This window comes from Chrysochloris asiatica, unplaced genomic scaffold (assembly GCF_000296735.1).
Source record: "Chrysochloris asiatica unplaced genomic scaffold, ChrAsi1.0 scaffold00328, whole genome shotgun sequence".
NCBI lineage: Eukaryota > Metazoa > Chordata > Mammalia > Afrosoricida > Chrysochloridae > Chrysochloris > Chrysochloris asiatica.
In genome coordinates this window covers 589,334-609,825 of record NW_006408846.1, presented here as the reverse complement: position 1 = coordinate 609,825, position 20,492 = coordinate 589,334, and the positions used below count along the sequence as shown (strand labels likewise).

The 20,492-nt window shown below is 36.4% G+C and overlaps 1 protein-coding gene across 1 annotated transcript; it reads left to right on the top strand.

The window, feature by feature from the left end:
- The first annotated feature begins 3,633 nt into the window (after window positions 1-3,633).
- Window positions 3,634-16,125, top strand: CLEC9A (C-type lectin domain family 9, member A). Its single transcript, XM_006875474.1, has 6 exons — window positions 3,634-3,724; window positions 6,391-6,471; window positions 10,855-11,001; window positions 12,868-13,019; window positions 15,262-15,380; window positions 16,017-16,125. The coding sequence occupies exons 1-6, from the start codon at window positions 3,634-3,636 to the stop codon at window positions 16,123-16,125; spliced, it is 699 nt and encodes a 232-aa protein (XP_006875536.1).
- Window positions 16,126-20,492: the final 4,367 nt, after the last annotated feature.

Here is a 20,492-nt window from a genome sequence, read left to right as displayed (position 1 = left end):
AAAAAAAAAAAAATCAAAACATATCCTTATACATCACATACAGCATAAAGAAATTTGAAAGAATAATAATGTATGGACTCAATTGAAAACAAATAGAAAAAAAAACACTATAAATCCAAAGAACTGTGCCCACAATAACTCTTTCTTCAGCTACTCACAGATAAAGCCGTCTTCTAGGTGAAATCAGAATACAAAGAAGTTAATAGCACAAAGAAATCAAACTGCCTAGTTTCAAATATTAATGCTGCAGCAAATAATCTACTTCTCTGCGTCTCGGTGTCACACTACACTAATCATAGTACCTATTTTATAGAGCTTTTGTGAGAATTAGAATAATTAATTAAAACACCTCTAAAATAATACATGGACTATAATGAGCAATAAATTCTAGATACTATAATTAACATATTCACCGTTCCATTGGAAAATCCAGTTGTTTCCCCAGATATTTATCAGAGAGTATGTTCTGCTGTGCATAAGGTCACTATGAGTCGGTACTGACTCGATGGCACCTAACAACAAAAACAAACGCAATATTGTGCCTGGTCCAAGCTATGGTATTTTCAATAATTTCATATGCATGTGAAAGTTGGACAGTGAATAAGGAAGAATTGATGCATTTGAGTTATGGTGTTGAAGGAGAATTTTGAAAGCCATGGACTGCAAAAAGAACAAACAGATCCGTGTTGGAAGAAGTACAGCCAGAATGCTCCTTAGAAGTCAGCAGGGCCAGATTTCGTCTCTCATACCTCAGACATATTATCAGAAGGGATCAGACACTGGCGAACGACATCATGATTGGTAAAGTGAAGAGTCGTATAAAAAGAGGAAGACCCCCAATGAGATGGATTGTCATAGTGGCGGCAGCGATGGTCTCAGGCGTGGCAACAATTGTGAGGTTAGCACAGGTTGGAGCAGTGTTTTGTTCTGTTGAACCTAGGGTAGCCATGCGTTCATACTGACTCAATGGCACCTAATAACAACAACATGCAGTATTGAGAAAACCTAATTTTTCTGGGCCTAATATTTAGTGCTGATAAAATTCAAGAGCAGTTAGAAACTAACCACTTATAGAACTTCCGTTCCCATGTTTCTGACATTAGTAACAGTGAGCATTTGATATTCTTATGATCACTTCTTCTTTTCCTTCTCCAAAGAAACTAGAGAAGACCTTAGGGTATTAAGAACCCTGAGTAGTAGGAAGGAGCCCTTTTGGTGCAATGGTTAATCACTAATGGATTCACTAGCTGCTCTGTGGGAGAAAGAACCTGCAATCTGCTTCCATAAAGATCACAAACTCTACAGGGCAGCTCTTCTTTGTCACATCAGTCACTTTGAGTCAGAATAGACTCAGTGGTACACAAATATACTGTAGTTAAAGTTCCTTATTTTTTAGATTGAAATCTCAGGTCACATGAAAACCACATGAAATGTTTGGAAAATGTGCTGTATGTGCTCCATGTGCCCTTCTAGAACCTCTCAGCTCTGTTCTGTGTCTTAGAAGACCCAACTCAAATGAACAACATTATCTAGGCAAACTTGATCTCTGTCTTTCAGTTAATTCAGTCAATGGGAGACCCTGGCAGGGCATCTGAGGGTGGGAGAAGGGAAGGATCAGAATGTTTATTTCCTTGGCAAAGCCTGTATTTTCTATATTTTCAGCCATAGTCCCTGTCAGGCAGGTCCTCAACCATGATCCTCACAAAGTTCCAATAACCACCCTTTCCTTGATCCTTAAGACATAGGAGTGATACTAGTTTCCCCCTGCATGTTTCACCATCTCTTGTGGGGTCCCTTAATCCTTCCCACAAGCTTATGTAGTCCCTTTAATAAGTGCATTAAGTTTCCCCCTTAAGTGTTCCATCTGCTTCCTTCTGGGAATATGATGGTTATAAAGAAAAATTATTGATCCAGTGAGACACTGAAAAAAGAAAAAAAGAGGGAGGGGACATTGCAGTGTTGCAGATTGTTGGGATTTGCAGACTTTGCATTACTGAAACATGATTTTTCTCCAAAAGGCAAAATATGAATGATAGTAAAATATCAGGGCTCTCAATAATTTGCCATAGGATGTCGCAGAAATAACTATACGTCACCCCAACATTTATGCTTTCTTATAGAGTGAAGTTGGCATTGGCATTTGATCTCCACATACAGTAGATTGGAAAATTAGATTTTTCAGGCTCAAACTTAGGCTCCAAATACAACATGGTTCACAAGTTTGCTTTGAACCACAAGGTCAGCAGTTCAAACTTACCAGTCACTCCTTGGGAACCCCATTTCAGGTTGTTATGAGTCAGAACAGACTACATGGCACTTAACAACAACAATGGCATGGTCATTGATATGTAAAAGGATATGATGCATGTTACTCCCAGGTTATGATTTCCAAGAAACCGGTGTAGATTCTCCACATTTTCTTTTTCTTTCCAATGGCTAGAAGTAGAGAGCTCCAACTTACAAGAACTTCCATCTCATAAGACGGAAGGAGCTGAAGAAGAATCATCAAGTTATAAGCACTAGAATTAAAATTTTATGTGAATGACAAATGAATTTATTGTGTTAAAGCAACTGACATTTTGAGATTTCTTTGTTTTAGCAACTATCATAACCCTGGTATGGCACTGTGGGTTAATGCACTTGACTGCAAAGTTGGTTTGAACTGCAAGATCAGTGGTTCAAGCTCACCAGCTGCTCCTCAGAAACCCTACACACATTTGCTATGGGTTGGAAGTGACTCGATGACACTTAACAATAACTACAATCATAACCCTAATTAACATACCATCATTTGTCATTGTGTGTCACATGTGTTAGAGTAGAACTGTACTCCATAGAGCTTTTTTTTTAATGACTGATTTTTCAGAAGTAGGTCGCCAGGACTTTTTTCCCAGATACCTCTCAATGGATTTGAACCACTAATCTTTTGGTTAGCTACTAAGCACATTCATCATTTATATCATCCAAGGGCACCCAATTAATATATTGTTATTGTTAAGTTTCTTCAAGTTGGTTTTGACTCATAGCAACCCTGTAAAGCATTTCCAAGACTTTTAAAACTTTTCAGGAGCATAAAACCTCATCTTTCTCCCATGAAGTGGAAGGGCTGGAGAGATCGAAAGATGGGACTTGTGGTTAACAGTACAACACTTTTCGTCTGGAGCTACCGTGCTCCCCCAAAGTTAATATACAGTATATAAACTTATCTTAAGGATAAAATCATTTCCTAGCTTTCTCTTTTAAGGATATATAGTGAATTCTAATTCCTTACATCTAGTTTGCCAATGCAAATAGTCCTCATACCATCATTGTACATTATTTGTACTTTTATTTTTTTTGTTTTAACTTTCATCCAGTACTCTTACCTCCAACATATGTTACTTTTAGAAATTAAAGCAATGATATGTTTTAACATTGGCTATTCTGAGTTCAATTTCTTTCTCATTTCCTCCTTTACTAAGTTGTGTTTTGGCCTGAATTTCATAAACTTCCACTTTCTGGATGAAAATTCATCTATTATACTGTTTAAATCCAAACTTATTTACCCACTAGTGTGAAAAAGTTTCAGTTCTTTCATCAGTTGCTCCTGAACACAAGAGGAGTTGACACCTTACATATCAAAGCATTTCAGATATGCAGGAAGAAGAAACATATACCTCTCTTCAGTGGGATGATCCAACATCAAATGATTATGAAAAACCTCTGTTTTCCAACAAATGTTCAAGTAAGCACTTCTAATTATTTACTCCAAGATGGCAATGTATGCTTTGGGTTTTTATTGTTGTTACTGTTGTTATTGTGATTATTGTTCCAAAATGACCCCTAAATAGTTTTTCTAATGTTACACCATACACTTAATAGCATTATAATGTGCGTGATAGTCTTGCATATTAAAAAACTGAAATTAAGGAGAGGAGGAATAAGTAAAGATTAAAAATGGAAAGAGCATATAGACTTGACAAATACTTGTTACTATGCTTTTTTTTTTTTTTTTTTAATTTTTCTCTCTGGAAAGAAAAAATAATTTCTTAGTTTGGAAAATAAGTGAAGGAAATTATGTATGTCTACCATCTTACCTCCTGCATATAATACTCCCAGGTTATTTTGTCAGCATTAAGAAATGAATAGGAAAAGAAAGAAAAGACAAACTGAGAGATCTCATTGGTTTGGAATTTTGTGCTATAGTGAAAAGTGCTATTTTTATTTAATATCTTTGTTGGTTTTGTATCGCTGTTGTATCAAATTACTACAAATCTGAAAACTTTAAAAAACAAATTTACTATTATCGTATAATTCTAGAGGTCAAAAGTACTAAATGGATTTCACTAGGATGGAACCAAAGTGTGCTCCTATAGGAGGCTCTAAGGGAGAATTGGTCTTTCCAGCTTCTATAACTGAATTTCTTGATTTTCATAGACGTGTCCTCTTCTCTCACCTTCAAAACTAGCAATGATGGCATAACATCTTCAAATCTTTCTCTGCTTCTGTCTCTACATCACCTTGTTCCCTCTGATCTACTGTTTCCCTCTTAATAAAAATTCAGTTAGTCCACAATAATTTCCTCATCCCATGTTCTTTAAATTAGCTGCATCTGGAAAATTCCTTTTGCCCGTATAGAAGGAAGCATACCTAACCTTAACTAGGGGGGAAGAAAATCAGCCCCAGGCCAATCCCTATGAAGCAGAGGTCAAACATGCTTCTATCGTCTTCCCTCCTTTACCAAATCTCCCCCACCAACCATTTCTCCCCCAGTACTTTCTATGTATCATCTGAATTTGACAACCCCTTGCAATGACCACACAGAGTTCACAAAATACACATGATTATGAGGTTGAGGTGGGGAGGGGGAAGTTAACAGGTTATTGAGGACCAGAAATGCCCTTTCCCAGTCATGCCAATAGATATGTCTCTCTTACGCTTAACCTCTCAGCCTATTGGCCACTGCTTTAGTCAGGCAATGCTACAAAGCTCCTTTAGCACTGCTGACAAATATCCAAAGGGCACACCACTCTGTCATGAGCCTCAGCCTGAAAGTACTCAGCTCTAGCTGTGGGTCCCCATCTCTAGTCTCCTCAGTTAAGTGCCTGGAGACACTTCACTCAGCAGGAGAGCCTCAGCTTTACTCAATCCAGGGGTCAGGAAGCCCATGGCTCCATCTAATGCTCTGACTCTGTGGGTGTTGCTTTTCTGTCACTTCTCTGATGTCACAACATTCTGTCTCCTGGATCTAAAAGGTTCTGTGCATATGAATCTCAGGGTAAAACAGATGCACTCCAGTCCTGGCTCTTTTTTCTCAATAGCAGTGAGAGTCCCCTCTTCATGCTTCTGAGATGGCACATTTCTGAGATGTCCCAGAAGGATGGCAAAATTAACCAATCTCCACATTTGTTGTTGTTGTTAAGTGCCGTCAAGTCGGTTCTGACTCATAGCTACCTTGTATAGGGTTTCCAAAAAAGTGGCTGGTGGATTTGAACTGCCAACCGTGCAGTTTAAACAGACATAGTAGTCGAGTGCTTATCCTACAGCGCCACACCAGGACTCCACCCCCACATTAGAGTTCCAAACTTCTGCAATTACAATCAAAGCTGTTAGCAATTACTCATAAATAAATCTTGTAAGCCTATCAGCAACTCCCCCGCCTTCTCTTGCCCAGATCCATCAGAGAAAGAGGAAATACACCTAATCATTTGGTGGCAGTTACAAAGACTATGGCTAGAGAAGTCATACTAAGTAATTCACTGCATTGTAGTCGCATAAACTAACATTTATAATTTTGAGGGATTAGAACATCTTGGGGAGCCATTATTTAGCCTATTATAATATCCAAAGATAACTTTTATCTATTTTTCTCTAATTAGTGTTAAAAATAAAATTAATCAGACATCCCTAATTCTTCCTTTCTGAATAGTTGCAAAATTATCTGAAAAAAAGGTTCTTCAACCATATGTGTATATTTAAAAGAAACTATCTTTGAAGCAATCGTATTCAAATGGCATTAAAGAGATGGGGAAATATAAGATAGCACTCTTGCTCTCCAGAGCTTAAGTTTGTGACGATCCCTAAAATAGTGCTGGAAAAGAACAAATGTAGCAAGCTAGTCAGGTTGTGGTGTCATAAATAAAAATGAGAGAACTATATTATTAACTCTGTTCAATTTAGCATTTTTCCAAATCAAATGTGTTCCAAGATATAATTTGTATTGAAAAGAATTTGAATAAATGCTGTTTTTAACCTTTTTCTTCCAGTCTTACAAATTCCAGGCCTCAACAATTCTCCAGTTAGGATAACTTAATGTTACTTTCTTTCTCTTAGTCACTCTCATCTTAACTTGAACTTTTCTTCCATCTGCTTTCTTTAACTTTAATTTAATTGTCTCTGTAACATCTTTAGGAATATGGTGTCTTGTGATGGTGATCTCATGTATTTTCTGCATGGCTTCATTAATAACTTCCATTTTCTTGGGCATCAAGTGTAAGTATAAAAGGATATATTTTTAATGATATATAAATATACAGATATTTGTATTATGCATGTTTATATATGTCTATCATTAGACATGAATCATAATTTTAAATGAGGATGAATAAATCTATTTAAATATATCAAAATGCATATAAATTACATAAATAATGGCTTAATTCAAATTATGGAACTTTTATTAGATATAACTCTGAGCATTTAGATGCCACTAGCAACTTTAAATTATCAATTGCATGTTATTAAAATCAAATGTAATGCTATATGTCACTTTGGGAGAAATAGTACACATGATTATTATATGCTGATTCAATTTACCAGCCATGTTAGCATGGCAAAATACACAATATGAAAGATTTCAGAATACACTTTTTTATTTCTAATATATATGTATGCCAAACTTGCCTGATGCAGATTATTTGATGTGTCTTTAATTTTAAATTACTCAAGGTAGAATTTAATATGTTTAATGCAAACCTGGGTGTTTTATTTGGACCATAGTTAACCACAATTTTTTTACTCCTTAAGTCCAAATTAGATATACCTTTCTATGTCAGGGAAGTAAAAATTTTACATGAAAATAATTATGCAACTACAAGTTCTAGGAAAAGGACTGTTGTTGTTAAGTACCTTCGAGCGGATTCTGATTCATAGCAACCCTGTATAGGGTTTCTGAGGAGTCGCTGGTGAGTTTAAACAGCTGACCTTGCCATTCAAACTGACCTTGCAGGTGAGGACTTAACCTGTAGCACCACATCAGGACTCAGCACTATGACAGAGATAAAGGTTACTATAGGCATCATTCTCTTTACTGCAAGTGTCCTTTGGCATTAGTTGGCAAAGAATTATTAATTCAAGATGAGGAAGACTTCAAATTTATTTCCATCAAATACAAGATGTTTGAACTTGTTTACGTAATACTACAAGACTTGTTTTTTCCTGATAGTTCATAGAGGAATGGTTAAAGAATTACTAAGGACATGCTAAATAATTGTTACTTTGTCAATCTCTCCCATCCACCTCCAATGTTGTTACCTGGTCCTGCGCCATCCTCACTATGTGCTCCATCCTCACAATTGTTGGAGCCCATTGTGGTAGCCACTGTGTCAGTTCATCTCACTAAGAGTCTTCCTTTTTGTTGCTCACCTCTACTTGACCAAGCATGATAGCTTTCTCAAGGTACTGGCCCCCCTGGTAGCGTGTCCAAAGTACATGAGACAATACTTCTAAAAAGCATTCTGGTTCTACTTCAATACTCCAGGTTGTTGTTGCTAAGTGCTGCCAAGTTGGTTCTGACTCATAGCAACCCTATTTAGGGTTTCTGTGGAGCAGCTGGTGGATTTGAACTGCCAACTTTGTGGTTCAATGTCCAGTGCTGATCCTACAGTGTCACAACAGACATCCCAAAATCCTATTGCCCAGCTCAAATGTTAGAAGTTTCAGGAAGTTTTCACTGATCACACTCTATCCTCCTGTTCATTGTTAAGAAATTACTCTCAAATGCTAGTGTCTTTTTATTTAAGCACCTCAAACATTAAATATGTATTTGCCAAACAGGTATGCTGAAGACAAATTTCCATAGTTAAAAGAGAACTAATGGATACTTCATTTTGCTTCAGTAATCCAGTTTCTTCTGAAAACTAAGTACTTTTAGTTTAATATTGCCAAGATTCACTTTAACTCTATATAATACAAGAATCCATATTTTACTTGTTCTGTAAAATATCAAAAGATGTGATTAAAATTTGAATTCTATATGATGAATTTCAATCTTTTTTTACTTGTATCAAGTACTCAAGGACAAAAAAATTTAAAAAATTAAACAATAATAAAATAATAAGTAATGGTTAAAACATTGAATAAGTTCCTTGGTTAAATTTTCAAGAAAAGTGGTTCCTATTTGTGGTGACAGTGTATAGATGCCACTGATCACCAACCCCTTTCAGAAAAAAAATCCAATAATATCACTCAGAATAATAAGGCAATTATGGGTAATTACAATCTGACTTACAATAGGGTTCCTTTCCGATGAGTCCATCAGTAGTTGGTTCTGATGTAAATTGAATATCTTTTGGTTTTTGGTTATTATTGTCTTTTATTATAAGTATCTTTGTAAGTCTAATTGATACTTATTTTGGGGGTTTAGAAACATTACATATACACTTGCAGGACTGTATTAACAAATACAGAAAACAAAAATTTGTTGCAAGAATGAAGAAGAGCTAGACAACATTGGCTTTTTTGTCAGTTGTGATTATAAATCCACTTTTGGAAGGCTCTGAATCAGATGGGTTAACCCTGGGAAGGGTAATTATGCTTCTAGTCAGAAGATCAGAGAGAATTATATACATGATCCTTTTCTATTTTTCTTCATACATTTCATGATAACAGCTCACTGCTTCCAGAATCTGCCTATCGAATTTAGCCAAATGAACATTTTAATCCATGTTTTCAAACAACTGGTGGCCCTAATTTAGAAAAAAAAATCAACTAATCTTTTCACAGTAAAAATTTTTGACATGTCTTCTTCCTTTGCCTTGTTATTTCTTTCTTCTTCAGCATTTCTTTCCTCTTCAAAATCCATTAAGTTCTGATCCAACACTTCTGCTACTTCTGATATATGAGCTATTTCATATTGGTGATACCAAGTCCTAAATTCATCATTGTCATATGGATGGTTTTTCCAACTATATCTTTCATCATATTATTCTGATCAAATGCTTGGAACCTGTCCATGTAATGCAACATTTTTTTTTTTTCTTCAATTTCCCTGCATGCATTTTCCCATGACTTTGTCCCCCAAATATGCAATGTTCTGAATATGCTGAAGACTATAATAATTCTTCCAGAAGTCACATGTTATTGTATTTACATCTATTACAATTATTGCCTGAGCAAATGTAGTCCATAAGCGGTATGTCTTGAAAGTGGTGATTGTACTTTGATCTGTAGCCTCATCAAAGCTGACCTATCTACATAAAAGTGGTAGGTATATACACCACTTTCATGTCTTGATTTAGATTATTTATGGGAGGAAACTGTCTCAGGACATTAACAAGTAGGAACAGAGTCTTTAAAAGAATGCTGTTTTCATGGAAGTAAGCACACACTTCTGGATGAAACTGGCCACACCCCTGAAGCAACTCTCTTTCAATTGATTGGCTGCTCAAAGCAGATCTCATCATGGAAATGATTACATCATATTAGATCTCATCATGGGGGATCATTACATCTTAACAGTTGAGCCACTGAGAATCTTGGTCCAGGCAAGTTGACACAAAATTTTATCACATATATGAAAAAAACAAAAAACAAAAACCCAATGATAAAAGAAATGTAAGTTAAAATGATATTGAGATATCATTTGCAAAGATCAAAGAATTAGGAGTACCCTTACATCACAGAGATTACTAGAGAATGGAGTCCTATCATGGTGCTTTAGGATGGCTATTAGACTGGTAATTGTAAACTCAGTGGTTCAAACCCATCAGCCACTCCTTGGAAACTCTATATAGAAGCACTATGAGCCAGAATTGACTTAACAGCACTTAACAATATATACAGGGTCATTTGGAAATATCTAATAAAGTTTAGGAGTCCTGGTGTGGTCCTCTGGGCTAATGTGTCGGAATGCAAAGTCATTTTAACTTCAAGGTCCGTGGTTCAAGCTCACCAGCTGCTCCTTGGAAACACTATACAGGGTTGCTATGGGTCGGAAACGACTCAACAGCATTTAATAACAACAACAATACAGTTTAAATGCCCATAATATTTAACCTAGCAACATCTTATATACCTGCACTTGTGTCAGATTATATATGCCCAGATTTCCTTTTAATGACATCATTTGTTTTTACAATAACACAAGATTAGAAATGGTCTAAAAGTCAAGAGGCATAGAAATGCAAATCATGATATATCCACACAATGAAACCTTATGCTGCTAGAATGCTCTGATATAGAACTCCAAAATACATTTTGAGTGGTGAAATAAAAGGTATAAAATTATGTGAACAGATTGTCATCATTTATGTATAGTGGAGGAGGGCATTTTATATTCATTGACTTACAAGATGCAAAAAATATCTCTGGAATCACTGAAAATAAGTTGGTAAACCTAGCTACTGTAGGGGAATGGAAGTGGGAGAATAAACAACAGAGATGACAAGCAGGTGTTATTTATGCATTTATTTTCACTGTATATACATGTACCTGTTGATTTTGAACAATGCAGATTTTAAACAGAAAATGTTAGAATAATGCAAAAGCAAGTCACAAAAATAATTAGTAACTTATAGTTTACTGTAGTCTATATTGAAAGATTACTTGGTTACAATATGCCAATATTATATTAGGAATGATTGTTATTATTTGAAGTGTTTCAGATATCCACTATTGCAATGAAACAGCAAGAAAAACTCACCCAACAGAACAGAACATTGTTAAACTTTATGCAATGGAAGAAAAAGCATGACTTTCAGATGAAATGTTGTCAAACTTTGATGCAAAACTCTTTTGGCTCAGGTAATTGATATAAAATTCATTTTCCAATGTACCAATTCTTCACAAGAAACAATGACACACACATTTTATTATCTGCAAAGTTGTTAGTTGGGGTTTTATAATGGGAGAAAAATAACTCTTCAATTCAACTTGATTCATGTGGAAATAACTGTTCCATTCATCTTCTGCATGAGGAAAACACTGAGGTTTCAAGAAATGCAGAGGAAGAAAATATACCAGAACATATGTAGCCAAGACCCAAACTGGGATTTTTATAATTAATAGATCAGAAAAATTTTATTTTTATTTTTTAAGTAGCACTCTAGGTTTTAATTCAGTCACTTAAGTTTCTATCTATATCTTCAATTCTAGTTCCAAACTTCCATATCAGTCTACTTGGCTGTTATTATTAAGTTTCATCTAGTTGGTTCTGATTCATAGCGATGCTGTATAGGGTTTCCAAGGAGTGGCTAGTGGGTTTGAACTGCTGACCCTAGGTTAACAGTCCCATGCTATCCTGCAGCACCACTTTATCTACTTTAAAAAACTTAAGATAACTGTGAACAGAAATTTTATTTTTAAATTTAGAGAATTTATTGTAAAATCATTATATATAATATAGGAGTCAGGATTTTTTATTTTAAATTCACATAAAATCATTCTAGTTTTATCTTTTAAATCCCTTGCTGTTAAGTGCTGTTAAGTTGGTTCTGATCCATAGGGACCCTGTATAGAGCTTCCGAGGAGCGACTGGTGAGTTTGAACTGCTGACCTTGAGGTTCAAGGCAAACTTGCGGTCCAGTGCTTATCCTATAGCACCACAGCAAGACTTGTTTGCAAGCATTTTAAACCTAATGTAGTCTTATTAGTGTTGCTATGAATCAGAACTGACTCGATGACACTTAACAACAACAGCAACAGTAGTTTATTAGTGAGCATGGTGGCTCTTACAATAAGTGATGGACTGTGAACCACAAGGTTGGCAGTTCGAGTCTACCAACTGCTTTACTGGAGAATGATGAGGCCTGTTCTGTTCCGATAAAAAATTGTAGCCTCAGAAACCCCATACAGAGTGGTTATAAGTCAGAACTAAAGCCACATCAGCAACAGTAGCAGAAGCAGTGAATACCATTTAAGTAATCTTCAATGAAAGGGTTTAAAAATTTAAAAAAAATTGAGCAGTAAGATTATTAGGCATGAAACAATGGGACAAGCCAAAGAAGACTATAAAGCACATAAATTCAATAAAATGATTAATTAAAACATCAATAATCAGATCAACTTTTATTGACAAGGAAAGTGTATTGAGCTTTTCTAGTTAATGTTATCTTAAACTAATTCTTAAAGAGTTTTTGAAGTTGGAAATGTTTATATAAATTTTATTATATTCAGCTTCAGAGAAACTAGAATTGTTAAGTGTTGCAGGATAAACACTGGACCACAAGGTTAGTTTGAACCAAAGTTGTTGTTGTTGTTATGTGCCATGTTGTTGTTGTTGTGAAGTGCCATCGAGTTGGTTCCGACCCATAACGACCCTGCATAGGGTTTCCAAGGAGCAACTGGTGAGCTTGAACCACCAAGCTAGTAGTTCAAACGGCTTGGTAGTCTGGCGCATTAACCCACAGCGCCACACCAGGACTCCATACATGGTTCTAATTTGCCAGCAGTTACTCAGAAGCCCTATATAGGATTTCTATGAGTCAGAACCAATTCAAGAGCAGTTAACAACAACAGCACCAGCTGAACCAGTAGGTTAGGCTGTGTAGCTGCACTGGGGGTAATGCAAGCATTAATTTTGTTAAGACATGTTACTGATATTATAATAATAAAAATAAATATCATTACTGTTATAATGTTAATAGTCAAGTAAAATGTTTATATTCAAAGCCCAAAAATGTGGTCCTTGCCCAGACAACTGGATTCAGAATGAAGAAAGCTGTTATTATGTCTCTAAAAAATGGAATGTTTGGCACCAGAGTAAAGAAGATTGCTTCAAGGAGGGATCCAAGCTTCTACAAATAAACAGCAAAAAAGAAATGGTAAGCACCTTAATTCTGAGAATACCAAGTTAAATGTTGAAAGAAAGCATTGATTTTCACAAGATAAAATTCCTTAATATTCAATAACATAGTATATCTGTTAAAATAATGGTTTAAATGAGACAAGTTAATATAGTTTTGTTTTGCCTTTATCAGTGGAATAAAAAAATACAAGATTGAACTAGCAAAAAAACAAACAAAAAAAAAAAGAGCTAGCACAGTCTCCTTTGTTTATGGCTGCGTCCTTTGGTAATTGATAAATAAGGGAGGAAGAGGGCATAATTTTGTTCCATGCTATTACTAATACACTCCAAACTGTACATACAATATAATTGCATGTATGCTTTAAATTTGTTCTTGTCAGTGTTATGGGGAAGTATAAACAGGCTATAGCAATCTAGTAATTATGAAGGAACAACAAAGGCATAAAAAGTGAGGTGACATGAAATAATAGGTCTATAAAAATGAATATAGGGTAAAAAATGTTTAATTGATGTTAAATCTTATTTATTTACTAATAAGTGAAAAATAGGTGTTTCTCGGAGAAATTATTCTTTTGTCCATAAATATGTGTGAAGTACAATTCATAGTTATATACTTGTGACATTATAAATATATGCCATGGAAGTCAGAAATTGAAGGAAATTTTCTGAAGTAGGAGATCTTAAAGATATTCAGTAAGCCAAGGCAACTTGAGCTAACTTTTTTTTTTTTTTTTTTTTTTCAATTTTGAGTTTGATAATGCTTCTTCTAACAAAATACACTTGCAGTCAAGTTGTTTCTGGAATCTCCTAAACTATTTCTCATATCGAAGTATACTGGAAATAAATAACTCGTGTGATTCATGATGTCAAAGACAGTTGTACTTCTTCTCATAATAGGAGTCCTGGTATTACGCTCTAGACTAAGTACTGGGCTGCTAACTACAAGGTCGGTGGTTTAAACCCACCAATCGTTCCTTGGAAACCCTAATAGGAACTTTATGAATCAGAACCATTTTGACAGCACTTAACAACAACAGTAATGAGAGTTCAGTACAGCACTTATCATTATTAACATAGTCTGCTAGACTCTCAAACTTCCCTGGTGTGGTGCTGTACGATCAGCTTTGGACTGCGATCCACAAAGTAGGCAGTTCAAAATCCATCAGCTTCTCCTCAGAAACTCTTTACAGGGTTGCTGGGAATTGGACCCAACTTGATGGCTCTTAAGAACATCAACAACAACCTGTTGTTGTTGTTGTAAGGTGCCATCGAGTCGGTACCCACTCATAGAGACCTTATGCACAGCAGATTGAAACACTGCCAGATCCTGGCCAACCTCATTAATGTTGTCATGCTTGAACCCATTGATGCTGCTACTTTGCCAATCCATCTCGCTGGGGGTCTTCCTCTTTTCTTCCGACCCTCCATGCTACCAAACATGTTGTCCTTCTCCAGGTACTGGTCCCTCCTGACAATATGGCCCAAGTATATGAAAGACAAAATCGGGCCATCCGGGCCTCCAAGGAGCACTCTGGCTGCACTTCTTTCAACATAGATCTGTTGGTTCTTTTGGCAGCCCATGGCATTTTCAGTATTTTCCTCCAACACCATAACTCAAAAGCATCAGTTTTTCTACGGTCTTCCTTATTCACTGTCCAGCTTTCACATGCATATGAGGTTATTGAAAATACCATGGATTGGGTCAGGTGCACCTGAGTCTTCAAGCTGACATCTTTGCTCTTTAACACTTTAAAAAGGTCTTGTGCAGCTTCCATGAGTGTTGATGGTTGATCCAAGAAGAATGAAGTCCTTGACAACTTCAATCTTGTCTTCATTGATAAGAATGTTGTTTATTGGTCCAGTGGTGAGGATTTTTGTTTTCTTTACATTGAGATGCAATCTATATCAAAGGCTGTGGTCTTCAATCTTCATCAGTAAATATTTTAAGTCTTCTTCCCTTTGAGCAAGCAAGGTTGTATCATTTGCATATCACAGGTTGTTAATGAATCTACCTCCAATCCTGATGCCATGTTTTTCTTCATATAACAACAACCTAGTTTTCCATAAATACCACATTGATCATATAGAAAAGAGTCTATAAAAGAACTGCCCCCTTTTTTAAGCCTTTTCCTTGTCTTTCTCTGGCTTTGTGTTTCTATTAATTTGTGTCTTGCAAAATGGCATACTTTATATATCACAGCAGTATTTTGTTGTTGTTTTTCCCTTTCAGTTCACAGTTCATTTCTTGTTTCTTGTAGGATTTTATCACTGACTTCTTGAGGACCAAAAATGACGACGAATACTGGGTGGGACTGTCTCAGGATGGGGTCAGTGGTCCTTGGCTTTGGCAAGATGGCTCCTCTGTTTCCTCTGACCTGTAAGTCTCAAAAGGAAATTTTATATGAAAATTTAGAAACATTGGGGAATTCAAAGGCTTATTATATTTTATATGTTAGATTTGTCACAGGAGAATTAGCCAACATTATAATTTTACAGGCTACTAATTTCAAACAAATCCAAGGTAATTTAGAGTAGCTTTCTGGCTTCTAACTGTTGTTCCTTCTCAGTACCACTTCCATTATCCTCTAGAAAATTTAAAGTTGAGTGTCTTATTGAATAATTTAATATTATGTAATTAGCAATTAAAAGTTCTTTATATTCTAATGAATGCAAAGGAAAAGAGATTGTGGTACCTGTTAAGCAAGTTCCTTATCAAATTTTCAGATAGAACTGGAGGGATGGGTGAGCAGGATCAGCTGTCTTGTATTTTAAGAATTAAGATTCAGGAAAGAAACTCCAATTTGGATTCTATATTTTATATGCTTTTGTTGATATTATATTAACATTTATTTACTGAGAGAAAACAGCTCTGTTATCAAAGAAAGAGGCTGAAAGCGATACAAAGGGGTGCCAGGATAAAAGGAACTAACAGTGATGCACCTCTGAAGCTACCAAAAGAACATCATTGTATCGCCCACATATAACCTAAAATACAACACTGATGTTTTCACAGGTCAATTCAGAGACTTCAATCAATTAACCAGGGTTGTGGATACCTCAAGCACAAGTCCCTTTTTCCAGATAACTGTAGCAGTTGGAAATATTTTATCTGCGAGATGTGAACATTATGATTCACTGCCTGAAAGAAATTGTGCTCAAACCAATCTCTCTCACATTGGAAAATGTGCCCCCAAAATCGAAGAGCAGGTACTGATGTAAACCAACATGTGGCTATTACATCTAACTCAGCTGTATAGTTACAATTGGAAATTATCTTCAATACACTCTAGACTGTTATTTGACATAACTCAAATTGCCAAGAATAAAATTAATTTAGAAGCACAGGGAGTAAAACCCTGATGACTTAAGACTTATCAGAAGGGATATCATTTCTAATCATTTTTCTTTTTCTTTTTTTTTTTTTGGTCTATAAACTCCATATGGGAATTTGTAAATAATTGCAGAGATGGTGCAGTTCTTGCTGACCAGTATTTCAAAATAAATACATGAATGTGGCCTTTCAAATCCACTGTCTGCCACATCTTTCTTTGATTTTTCTAAAATTACCAGTATGTTATTGGTGGTGTTAAGTGCCATGGAGTCAGTTCCTACTCATAGTGACAATGTACAGGCTTTCTGTGGAGTAGTTGGTAAATCTGAACCACTGACCTTGTGGTTCAAACAGACCTTGCAGTCCAGTGCATTAGCCCACTAGAGAATTACAGAGATACAGATTTTTAAATGGGAAGAAAGTCAGGCTTCTGTTTGCAGCCTGTCAGAGAACACACTCATAAAACTGCAGAATTTTACTGGATAGATGAACTACTACATTTCACATCAGTGGAAGAAATAGGCCACTGATATTAATTTATCCTTCATTTGTAAAGGACAGTTGTAAGGTTTCCTCTTTCCTTTCACAGGCCATCCCACATCTCAATAATCAAAGGGCTCAAGGTTTGAATTGTTAGTAAACACTCTAGCATTTTTCACTTGTGAGTATGTTCAGCCAACAAACTGTGTCCAGGGAACAAAATTGAAAGATTACATCTTTCCTTGACTTTATCACGTTATCAAAGATGTTATTTGGTGCTGTTAAGTGTCATCGAGTAGGTTCAGACTCATAGCAATCCTGTATAGCTGCAAATCTTTTCAGGATCAGAAACCTCATCAGTCTCCCACGCAGTGGCTGGTGGACTCAAATTGTTGACCTTGTGGTTTGCACTCAAGTGCTTGTCCTATAGAGCTACAGTGCACCTTATAATCCAAGACTGTTGTTATTGTTGTTGTTGTTGTCATGTGCCGTGGAGTCGGTTCCGACTCATAGCGACCCTGTACAGGGTTTCCGAGGCTGTAAATCTTTACAGGAGCAGAACGCCTAATCTTTCTCCCGCGGAACAGCTGGTAGTTTCCAACTGCAGACCTTGCAGTTCACAGCCCGATTCGTAACCACTATGCTACCAGAGCTCCTTCTTGTTATTGTTAAGTGGTATCAAATCAGTTTAAATTCATAGTAACCCTGTGCAGGGTTTCCAAGGAGCAGTTGGTGTATTTGAACCACCAACCTTGTGGTTTCCAGTCCAGTATTTATTCTACAGCACTACACCAGGGTGGAATCCTGGTGTGGTGCTGTGGGTTAATGTGCTGGACTGCAAAGTCGGTTTGAACTGCAAGGTTGGTGGTTCAAGTTCACCAGCTGCTCCTCATAAACCCTATACAAAGTTGCTATGATTCAGAACCAACTCTATAGCACTTAACAACAACAACAATACCAGGATAGGAACATATAAACATAAATATAACATTCTTGTAATGTTGAAGGTATGCACAGGTGCTATGAGAATTCAGGCACGTGTCCCCTGACCTAGACGCATGGCTGAGTTTTCATTTATAATACATTGATAATTAAGCATCTACAGAGGAGTTTTTATCTGTAATAAATTACAATAGTACTATTAATCTAAAGCATTGATTGAGATGCATAATTGTGTGAGCTACATAATAATTACAACCAATTAGGCTGGCTGCTTCCATAGTGATTTAAAGCCTCTGAAACCCTATGTAGGTTTGCTATGAGTCAGAACTGACTTGATGGTATACAACAACAAAAACAAAAACAACTGGTTGTTAGTTATTGTGTAAAAGGTGTGTATGTGGTGGTGGGGTGGGGAGCACTAACCTCCACTGACATTTCCTAAGAGAGGAGAATCAAACCCCTATCAGCCCAAGACCTATTCCTATAAGACTGAGGTCAGACATGCAGCCACTTCCAACCTTCCTTACCAATTCTCCTTCTAACCATCCTTCCCATAGGATTCTCTACTTCTCTGCTGGGTTGATAATATATTATAATGGCCACACAAAACTCAGAGATAATACTATTATTATAGAGTTTACCAGGGAAGTCCCTGGAGAAGAAGATCATGCTCAGTAAAGTGGAGGGTCAGAGAAAAAGAGGAAGGCCCCAACAAGATGGATTGGCACAGTGGCAACAGCAGTGGACTTAAGTTAACAGTTGTGAGGATGGTTCAGGACAGGGCAGTGTTTCATTCTGTTGTACATCAGGCAGCTATGAGTCTAAGTCTACTCAACAACAGGGAAGTTGACAGGTTACAGTTAAGGTATGGCAGCCTCTCTCTGACCTCTGCCTTACTCAGACAATGTTACAAAGCTGTTTTAGTGCTGCTGATAAATGCTCAAAAGCCACTTCATTCTGCTATAAGCCTCAGCCCAAAGGCACTCAGCTGTACCTCCATGGGTTAGTAATCCTAGCTCCTCACTTAAAATGTCTGCAGGCACCCCACCCCACAAGTGAGTATCCTGCCTTCAAGCACTTAGTTTTACTAGCTCTGTGGTCTGGAAAACTCACCTCTCTGTATGGTGATTTGGCTCTTCGTTCTGTTCCTGCTCTTCCTCTTCTACTCCAGTGTTACATTCTGTCCCTGGGTCAAGGAGGTTCAATACACTGGGATTTCAGGGTTCAAAGGACACACTCCACTCCTGGCTTTTTCTTCCTTGAGATGCCCCATTCCTGTTTCTGAGATGGCTCTTTTTAGATTTCCAAGTTTTTATAATCACAATGAGCTCTGACAACAATCACTCACATCTGAATCATATAACTGTATCAGCATCTTTTCCTACCTTCTCTTATCCAGATCCATCAGGGAAAAAGATTGCTTGGTGGAAGTTACAAAGAGTATGGTAGAAGAGCCATATGACATAATTCACTGCACTGCAGATATACACAACAGGTGATCTATAATAAAAAGTTACTCCACCATGATTAATGCAAAGTGGAGAAAAAGCTTTATCTGCAGTCTGTCTGATTTCAACTTCTGGGAGTTTGTTCAACAGCAAAACTGTCTTTAGTAGGTATGGAGGATAATTTTCATTCTAAAGTTCCATTAGATCTGGTGGAAAAAGCATCATGTAGTTCTCTAGCTACTCTGTCTTTCATCTTGTTTCCCACATATATTTTATTCCAGAGGGTGAATAAAACTTGAAAAGTCTAGAAAGACATGTGTGGGGATAGAACCATGGAATCCCACAGGGAGGAGAGACATTTTTAAAGTTTCATTCATAGCAATACCAACCATATTCATAGTAATTATAAGTATTTCATGGAAAAAAAGGAAATGACACTGAATAAGTATAGCAAAGAATTTTTTTTTTTTCAGAAGCCCATGCTTTGTTTTGTTTTTACCAATTTTTCTTTCCTCATTTTTTCCCCCAAAATTTATCAGAATCCATTTAAAGTACATGTTAAAAGCATAGCTTCCTGGACTTCCTTCAAGATCTATTGAATCAGAATCTTCTGGAATAATACCCAGGACTCTGCATCTTTATAATGTATACCCATAGTTTCATAAGCACAATTAACTTTGAGAAAGGACCTAAATCAATGGTTGACAAACTTTAAATAAATATTATCTGATGATTTTCATCAAAGGAAAATGTACACTGAACTCCATTAGGAAAATCACAGAAAAGTGAGACTTTTAAGATTTAAAAAAAGGGTGAAGGTTCTTTGATCCACTCAGCAACGCTGGCCTAACAACTGTGGCCCTGAAGAGACTCCACGATATTTCCTCTATTCGTTGTTTGGAAAAACTTACTGTGAACAGCTAGCATTTTGGAAACATAGATTTAATCTATTTCTGATTTCTTAGGTGATGTTTGTGGATTAAGAGAACAAACTCTGATAAGATAATATGGGTTCAGACGGTGGTGTGAGTTCTGCTATCTACAGTATGAGTTTGGCTTGTCATTAACCTCACTGTGCCTCAATTTGTTCACTATAAAATAATTATAGGGTTTCCCTCAAAATAGAATTTGAAGATTAAAGCATTCATATATATGTGTCTATATCTGTATCTAGATAGATATAAATTGCTGAGAATAGTATTTTGTACAGAGTAAGTACTTTACTACTGCTTGCTATTTTTATCTAGATTATATCACCAATCTCCTTTGTTAATGCTGTTGTTGTTAA

Excerpts from the sequence above, each read along its gene's own strand:
- CLEC9A (XM_006875474.1), top strand. The coding sequence starts at position 3,634 with ATGCAGGAAGAAGAAACATATACCTCTCTTCAGTGGGATGATCCAACA. Across the intron at positions 3,725-6,390 it reads GTTTTCCAACAAATGTTCAA|GAATATGGTGTCTTGTGATG; the intron begins GTAAGCACTTCT and ends TAACATCTTTAG. Across the intron at positions 15,381-16,016 it reads TCCTCTGTTTCCTCTGACCT|GTCAATTCAGAGACTTCAAT; the intron begins GTAAGTCTCAAA and ends ATGTTTTCACAG.